The sequence below is a fragment of the Strix uralensis genome, chromosome 4 (genome assembly GCF_047716275.1).
Source record: "Strix uralensis isolate ZFMK-TIS-50842 chromosome 4, bStrUra1, whole genome shotgun sequence".
Classification (NCBI taxonomy): Eukaryota; Metazoa; Chordata; class Aves; order Strigiformes; family Strigidae; genus Strix; species Strix uralensis.
Genome location: NC_133975.1, coordinates 50,019,204 through 50,028,220, shown reverse-complemented (window position 1 = coordinate 50,028,220; position 9,017 = coordinate 50,019,204). Strand labels below are relative to the sequence as shown.

Genomic DNA, 9,017 nt, shown 5'->3' with positions numbered 1-9,017 from the left:
GTCCGGGGGCATTTCATTCACCTTCCGGTTAAACAACCCGCCCTGGGGAAGAGAAGTTCCTGCAAGTTAGAGCTAATGTGGTTGGATGTATCCTCAATTACAGGACTAAAGGTTTCATAAAGAAAGCTTCCTCCTGTGCTTTGTTGATGAGGATAATGAAATACCCCACACTAGCTGTTGTAGGATGGGCTTACAATTATGATCTCTTGGACAGAAAAAGCCCCAAATTCATTGCATCTGCCTTTCTCTGAATTTCATAGGTCATTTCTGATCCAGCTCACATAGACCTTCCATGTTTTTTTGTTTCTATAGACCATGACCTCTCCCAGCTTCCAGGCGGCAAGATTCATGATCCTGCTTAAACTGTGAAGCTTCTTAGGATGTGCCTGTTTTGCAGGCATGAAGAAACTCTGGCCAGATGAGGCTTGTGGCATTAAAAGCTTCATGTCTGAAAAACTAAGGAATTGAAATCAACTTGAAACTTATCTAACTGCACCAGGTCTAGAATATTATTTTCAGTCTAGACTCAGGGCGGAAATAATTTTAGCAACACTGGTAAGTCTCTTGCTCTGCACTGAACGATGTCTTCTCATCTTAATGTACTACCTTGGAGCATTCAGTGTTAGACTCGAGGTTGTGCTGTCCCCGTGAAGAAAGTGTCAAAAAGCACAGTGTAGATTCCAGTAGCACAGAGATGCAGAGACAAATAGCTCAGCTTGCCCTTCACCAAAACTATTGCTACCGTGTAGGGTTGGACAAAATCATCTTGTAAGTAGGGATCAGGTACTTGAAGTTGGACCTAAGCAAGGCAGAGGTGAGGACAAAGGAGAGCTGGAGGATGCCTTTGGTCATGTCTCAGTTGTCCTGTATAGCGTGTAATTTAAAAACACTGCTGGATTCCTCTGTGCCACCAAGCTCTTGAGTAGCAGCCTCTGTGATTAACGATTTCCACCATCTGTGATTAATGATTTCTGCCATCTCTAGTTGGTGGGGAGATTCTGTCCTAGCTTAGTGATGATTTTATAGGACTCTTATGTCCCATCTGGGCTAGAGCAATGCAGTACACATGGGCATAAAGCCATTGGTTCTTAGGCAACTGCAGTCACACAGAGTGCTGCAGCATTTCCCCTCGGCAGCGTGTACTCGTGGTAGCACAATGCACCATTTCTTTTCTCTGAAGTACCGCTACAGCTGCTGGGCCATTTGGCAAGCTGAACAGGGAGCAAGAGCCTGTGCTGGCTGCCGACTTTTGGGTGACACCTAGTTTGTCAGGCTATCTATCTCAAAACGGATCTGGAACAGCTTTTATGTTAAAATATCTGTTGTATTTATAAACCTGCACTGATGCTTGAAGAGGTGTTTGAAAAATTGTATATGTCATTTTTAGATGAAGTTTGAAAAACTAGGTGTATATCATATAGATCATATACTTCATGTATAATCATCAACATCATATATCATCATAAAATACTAAACGTCATCACACAGAATGTGATCTTTGCACAATGTCACAGATCAAGGTTATAGGTAAAATGGCAGGAGATGGAAAGCAAGTAATATTCCCACTTTTATTAAAGATTCAGTGGTCAGTGTGTTTGGGTATTACCATTTAAGTAATTAACAGCTGTTTGGTCAGTGACTCAAGTAATTACTGGCAGGTTTTTCTTTTTTTATTGTTATAATTTGTTTCTTTTGCCTATCTAATTACAGAGTTTAATGATTTCTTTTTCTGAATGATTCAGCTGTTGACTTGCTGGTCGAAAATTTTGGCCAGACTTGATAGTGAGCAATTTGTATTTCTTTTAAACTGGATTCCATGAGCTGATCAGAAGAACCTCTCCATAAGCATGATGAAAGAGAGTTGAAGGCATCCGAAATTTTTTTCTCTGGCAAAATCTGTAGTATCAGGCAGATTCTGTTTTGCTGCTGTTTGGATAGGAGCTGGTTGCTGATTACGATCAGGAGCCAGGGGTGCTGTGGGAGAGGGTTTGTTGCAGGTTATGCCTGCACTGGCAATTAGTGCTGTGCAGCAGGAGCAGAGCTAGAGCGCCAGTCTGCTGGTCCTGAGGACCTAATGTCCACATGAATGTATTTTTGAGGTGTTGGACTAGCTCTGGTTTGGTCCCCCATGTTCCACTAGTGGCTCGAGTGCCTGGGGTGTGCTTCTGGAGGGCTGCTCCAGATCTAGTTACACCCCACAAGGTCCTGTTAACTGGGCTCCAAGGCAGCGCTGTGCTCTGTTGGGAGAGCTGCTGATCCGAACTACAAATTGGTGTAGCCGCAGCTGTTAAATGTCTGGTCTTATATCCTGAATAAGTAAATTGAGACCATAGGAACGGGCTCTTGGAGGAAGTGGCAATACTAGTTCTGACATTGTTAGCTAAAATCAAAATCCACTAAGAATAATACCTATTAAAAAAATCTTCTAATGTTGTTGATGTGGCTTCAGGTACAGGAGAAAATGAGGAAGCTCCTTCTGGGGCTAAAACAAAAAGAAAAAAGGGAATCGCCATTAAAACAAGAGGGTAAGATGCCAGAAACACTAGTGCAATTATCTCTCTAGGATAGCTGCAGATATTTTGACATAGCCCTCGATGACTAAGCCACTAAAGAAGTGCCTGTGTATTGAGAGCATAAAGCAGTTATAGTCTTACACTAGTATTCTGAAATGTTTTTATTTTAAAAAACCCCACTCTACCCACCTTAAAATCTAATTACATGAAATGAAGATGTTTCCTAAACAGTCTTAGTTGGAGCATGTGCTGCCAAACTGAAGACTTCATAATAAGTGCACTCTGTTACGGTGAGTGCATCAACATAAAGGGGATAATAAGGAGACTGTAAAGAAAAACTGCTTGAGCAGTTTCTTACACATGACATGTTTACTACAGGCCCATTTTTGAAATGCTGTCACTTAAATAAATTAACAAATTTCTGCTTATTGAACTATGTTGTTCAGATGTCTTATAAGCAACATCAACTCCTACAAACCTAAACAACTTTTCACAAAACAGAGTGCTAACACAAATAACTTGTTTTATTGAAGGGGAAAAGCCTTGTTAATAAGTAATATTTAAGTACTGTGTTGATTTTTGTATTTAATGAGACAGTCAATCATATCTTGACTTTGCAGCCAATACTTGGGGTTTTTTTAATCTAAATCTGGGATGAAGGAGGGTATAAATGTGGTTTGCTTAACAGGTTCAAGTTATTCTGCATTAATTTAAACATAAGATAGTGTTGGAACTACACTATCAACTGGAAAACTTCTCAGTTCTAGTTAAGCACATTTTGGTCCTGGTAATATTGGCTGCTCAAAGTGTACTTAAAACACAGCTTAAACTGATTTGGATTTGTTAGTTTTCCTCTTCTGTCATTTCTCTCTTCTGCCCTGCTTTGTATTCCTGCCCTCCAGCACGTTACTCAGAAATCTCTCATTCTCCTGCACCGTCAGGCCAGCACCTTTGCTCTTTGAAAACATGTTGCAATTTCTACAAATCATGGAAGAAAATCACATAATCTTAAAAGCTATTGCTCTGTTCTCTGCATTAAATATTTGTATTTTCACCCTGCTATTTCCATCCCCTCTCACAAGTAGTTCAGCCCAGACTGACGCACCTTCTGTCACTGGGGGGCTGAGAGTCCTGGCCTGCGTTCTCAGCAGAAAAATGCGAAGTCCTGGCAATCCTTCACTGTCTTTTTAGGAGAGGATTAGCTCTTTAATTGTTCTTATATAAATACCGAAACGATCATAGCTTTTATATGTCAGTGCTTGCTGCAATTTTTTTTCCCTTAAACACCAGCTCAATGAACAGATTTTTACAATTTGTAGCAGCTCAGTCATTGTGTATGGCTTTTTAATCTCTAGAGGCCAGATGGAAGCGTGATCCTTCAGCATTGTTTGTTTCACATAATGTAGGGATTGGAACTACATTTGAATAGCACAGTCATAGATGTATAAGTATATAAATATTTTTCTTTTCCATCCATGTATTTTCTAATGTGTTTTGGTTTTCTTTAATGACAGTTTTCTACAAGTAAAACTGTAAGTAAATGCTATGCCCTGACAGAAGAGTTGTACACAGAAGAAAACAATGATTTTGGTCAAGGAGATCTGAGAGAAAACCTGACACTCAAGTGGTAAGTTTCTGAGACAGCTGATGACTTACCTTGGTTTCAGGGCACTGATAAAACTGCTGTTGGACTAATCTGGAATGATGTGGGGTGGGTTTTTTTAATTCTTCAGACGCTTTATTTCAAGCTCTCCTACAATCCTAACTTTGATTTTAGTTGTATTTATGGATTTATTCTCTGCTGTCAGACTGCAATCAATTGATTAAAATCCATAAATAATAAACATCAAGTTTCAATTTAAGATGCAGTAATGAGATGCTATCGGAAGAAGTTTTACGTACTTGAACAGCTTTTTATAGCTGACTCCCTCCAGAGTCAAATCCTGACATGTTCCTAGCACTAGGAAGCTAATGGCTTTCCCTCATGTTTGTCAAAGCCCTTGTGACAAATCCCACACGGCAACTGAAGGAGAGGACACTTGTGCACCTGTTTGTGGAAGGGTTACATTAAAAGTCCTGCAACATATTTTAGCATCTACCAGTAAGCTGAGCAACCTGACCTGCCTTACCCTTTGTATGACATATGATGTTAAATTAACAACAAGAAATAAGGGGAAAAAAAAAAAGACATACTAACATGAAAAAACACATTTTATTGCACTTAAGTTATAAGAAAATAAAATTTCTAAGTGAATCAAACCATAGACACAATCCCTTTAAAGGTTGTTTTCCTCCATCATGTCAGGTTGTTACATAACTAAAATTAACCAACTGGAATCTGATTGCTTTAAATCAGACTATAAATAAAACAAAAACAAAAAAAAAGGAGGAAAAAAGATCGCCTAGGATACAGTGTTAAACCACTTTCACAGTTCAGCTTGAGTTGTGGCTCTTGGAGAATGAGGCAAACCATTTGACTCTTTCGTTTCTCATTTTGTTTGCATGTGACATCTTTACAAAAACGTAAGTTTTTGCTCTGTCAGTTCCTCCCAGCAATAACTGTAACAGTTGTTTTTTTTCTCAAATACTGTAAAACACTAAGACTGACCAGCAACTTTATTTTCATTTTTGTATTTTATAATATTTTTTAAAAATTTTGTCAGTTTTTTTTAATGTATGTTCATTCCATTCACCACAGCCCTCACAAAGAAAAATTTCCCCACAGAACAGGCTGCAATAGCTTTGTTCTAAGGAATGTGTTTTAATTTTTTGCCCAGAAAAAAGAAAATAAGCTTTGCACACACACTCAATTCTTTATTTGCAGGCAAACTTCACTCTTAATTGTCTGAAACTCTTCCACTCTCAGCCTCTTAGAGGCACAGTTGGCTCAAGTTTCAGTGGCAAAAAGTCTTTTTCTGTAACCAAACTAGAGCAAATTTGGAATTCAGTCTGGGACTAAAACGTCACAGCAGAAAAAAAAAAATAAAAAAAAATAATTTGCTTTTCTTTCTTTCATTTAGCAGCATAAATAAGTTTGGCCACTGGGAATACAGTACAGGGGTGGGACAACAATCCCATAATTGAAGACCTACTTCTAGCACCAGCATTGCGAATTAAATCCATCAGAGGACTCTCAAAACCCAGGACAACTTGCCACCTCAGAGCAACTTATGCGTTGAAGAGTGTAGATGGAAGCAACAGTAAATAGATTAAACAGAGGCTAATACTGTGATTGACATTGGCAATGGTTGGCAAAAAAAATGAGGAATAAAAGAAAAAAAAGAAAAAGCTCTGATAAAACTGTACAAAACAATTCACAGTAATATTTTAGCTTTTCCACACCAGGAATGGACTCTTTGTTTTTGTTTTTTTCTTTTTTTTTCATTGCAGATGCTCTCTAGTTTTCGAAAGTCGACCAGTGACTGCTCGTAGAGGTTGGAAGGGACCTCTGGAGGTTGTCCGGTCCAACCCCCTGCTCAGAGCAGGGCTAAGGGACAGCACGTTGCTCGGAGGGGCTGCCGGGACCCAGGGTGGCCCAGGGGTGCACGAGCAGGCTCGCCTGTGCAGCTTCTTTCAAGATCTTTGTGGTAAAATAACCTGTTAACAAGAACTGTAACAATTTATTTTTTTCACCTCCAAATTGCTCAAGGAGCAGTTGGGGGAAAGTAAAGAAATAATTGCACCTGGTTTCATTTCAAAAGTCGTATTTTTGCAAAGCTGCCCCGGTCAAAAGCGTAGCCTTTTCATGTGACGAGACAGCAAATGCCTCTCTTGTCAGTTAGAGTTTGTCATCTTTGTCTTCTCCTTCGTAGTCTGTAGGTCTTTAGGATCTGTTGCCCCAAGCCAACATCCTGCACCACCAAGGACAAGGGATTTTTTTTCCTTTTTCTTTTTTTTCTTTTTTCTTTTTTTTTCAGGGGGAGGGAAAGGAGAACATCGTCTACACGTTTGGACAAATTCATCTTTCTGCCCTTCACTTCATATCCACGTCAAAGTCCAACACCAGCAGCTTTGTTTCCTCAGTCCCGTTGCGGCTCCCAACCGCACACACTAGCTTTGTGTTAGAAGCTCTGATCCGCCACACGACGCCTCCACTTCCCCCACTCTCCAATGTGACTAGATTTCGGATAAATTCACCCGTTTTCAAGTCCCAAAGTTTTACAGTCCCATCATCTGAGCTGGTAATTACAAAGTTCTTGTTGAACTGTAAACAGGTCACAGCACTCTGATGCTTGTTGGGACCTGTAACAGTAAACCAAAACATTTTTATTTGCAATTAGAGAGCAACATCAGACAGCACTGCATATAGAATAAACACCTAGCTAGCTGCATACAGCTATTTCTATCTATTAGATGTGTTAACTCCATTTTTGTACATTAAAAGGAACAGAAGCCTTGCTGTGCTGTCAAGAAGTGAATGCAGGTATTGAAAAATTCCCCAGTCTTTCCTTCTTCGTTACAGTGGTCTCATTTTGTTGTATGAAAACAACAGTGCAAGTGTGCACTTGGACACTCATGAAAATGAACTTAACCATCCAGAATGAGGTGACCACTGTAAACATTTGTCTCCAAGTGCCTTTGAAGTGTTATTATGAGATTACTCTTATCAGTAAATATTGACAGTTATATATTAATGTATAAATATATACTGTTAAAATAGCAGAGTCTGCTTTACGGGGAAATTTAATTTTCTGCTCCAGCCAGTAATGCTGCCTATGATATATGGGAGTGATGTAAGATCTTTTTTGTGGAGAGAAACAAAACAATGCTTTCACGTGCATGATGCCTGAGTGGCAACTGTCAGAACGGAAACAAAAACCTTTCTTCTTACTGAAATAAAGAAAACATCTTCCACTCATTTCTCTTGATTTATTGCAACAGACAGTGTACTTTGTCTCCCAATCCAATTAATCACTAGGCTTGGAAACATCCAAGTGACCCCTAAATAAATATGTTGACTGACTGTTTTGAGATGTCATTTCCTACATATTTCTGTGGCTTATTAGGCTAATATAGCCGTAGCAAACTGCTATCAGTCCAGACCATCTGCCTTTCATAACAGGCAAGTGATTTGAATAGATTAGATTAAATACATTTTGTTGTTCTAATTCAGAGAAAGATCATACTGCTGTCATCAGAAAAATATTTAAGTTGTAAGCGGTCTGTGCTTGTTTCTTTGTATGTAATTATTTTTTTATATAGAATGTGCAGTATAGACTACTGCAGGCAGCTTGATTTACATGAAGGTAGTTAAGCTCACCTTGCAATGTCTGTAAACATTGTCCTGTTTTAATGTCCCAGATTTTGACTGTAGAATCGGCATTCCCAGACACGAGTATATTGTCCTTGAGTTCCATTCCACTTGTGAGAGACTGGTGGCCTGTTAGCGTGTGAATGCAGTTGCCTGTCTCCACATCCCAGACTCGGATGGAAGTGTCAAGAGATCCACTCACCACATGGATACCATCAAACTACAAGAAAGGTAAATCTATTACAAACAATTATATTAGGATCTTGCGAAGAAGGCTATTAAGCATTTCATTCACTAAATGCAATATTTGATAATGTATATATTTGGAAACTGCATTACAAAGTAAGAATTCAGTCTAAGCAGAGGTGGACCATATTTGATATCAGAGCAGGTGGTTCATGGTCAGCGTCATTTCCTGCTGTAGACGTGGGCTATGAGGTACACGGCTCGAGGGGAAAGACTCTGAACCACTGGTCTTTTAAATGTAACACAGCTCCTTTAGACACAACAGAATCCCAACTATACTGCAGCGTGCAACAGTAAGAGGGCGTTGTTTTCCTAATAAAGACATTAACAAGCCAAACCTGCTTTTCACAAATCAGAGGGACTTTAAGCTGGAGAAGGGCAACTACATTAATCCAGAATCATCTACACAAAAGCCAAACCATACGAAAATGAAAGGAATGCAGTTGAAAAATGCTGGGTGGAGCCATTTTATAACCATAATTGTGTGCAGTAAGGAACTTTAACTTCCTAGTCATTGTAGGGAAAGGCATACAGGCTAACATGGATGTCCAAATTCTTCGATTTTTGTGGGCATATAGTATATATAAAATAAAAATATGTAGAATGTGAAGATGTAGAGAAATCAGCTAAGAGATGAGACACTTTTGACCAAGAGAACTGAACATGTAGAGAATATAAAGGTGGAAAGTAACTTGAGTGATAGTGACAATGACATAAGAGTCCAGAATTCTCAAAAAAGGAAGGGAAAAGAACAGTAGAATAAAACCAGTGGGCTTCAAGGAGGAATACTTCAATAAAGTGAGACTTCCTTCCCATGAGGTTTTTATATATCTATTCTCTGAGGGGAAGAAGAGTTCAGGAGAGTTGGCACTTTCTTAAAGACACGAACTATCCTTGTGTGAAGGAAAGATAGGAAGTGTAGTAAATTACCAAGACCCGCTTGGCTAAAGCACAAGGAATTGTAGAAAAAGTAGAAACTAGATCAATAGATGTGTTTAAAAGAGCAC

The 9,017-nt window shown here is 39.2% G+C and overlaps 1 protein-coding gene across 4 annotated transcripts in view; it reads right to left on the bottom strand.

Annotated features, from left to right (window-relative positions):
• Positions 1 to 4,706: 4,706 nt before the first annotated feature.
• FBXW7 (F-box and WD repeat domain containing 7) overlaps positions 4,707 to 9,017 on the bottom strand; it is a 190,934-nt gene continuing 186,623 nt past the window's right edge. For 3 of the 4 annotated variants that reach the window (XM_074866670.1, XM_074866672.1, XM_074866671.1), the window contains 2 exons: positions 7,774 to 7,984; positions 4,707 to 6,755 (listed from right to left, as the gene is read on the bottom strand). In XM_074866670.1, coding sequence (XP_074722771.1) covers positions 6,487 to 6,755; positions 7,774 to 7,984 — 480 coding nt within the window. In that variant the 3' untranslated portion in view covers positions 4,707 to 6,486. Of the gene's footprint in view, positions 6,756 to 7,773; positions 8,002 to 9,017 lie in introns of those variants that run through there. The other variant, XM_074866673.1, reaches the window with a different exon arrangement.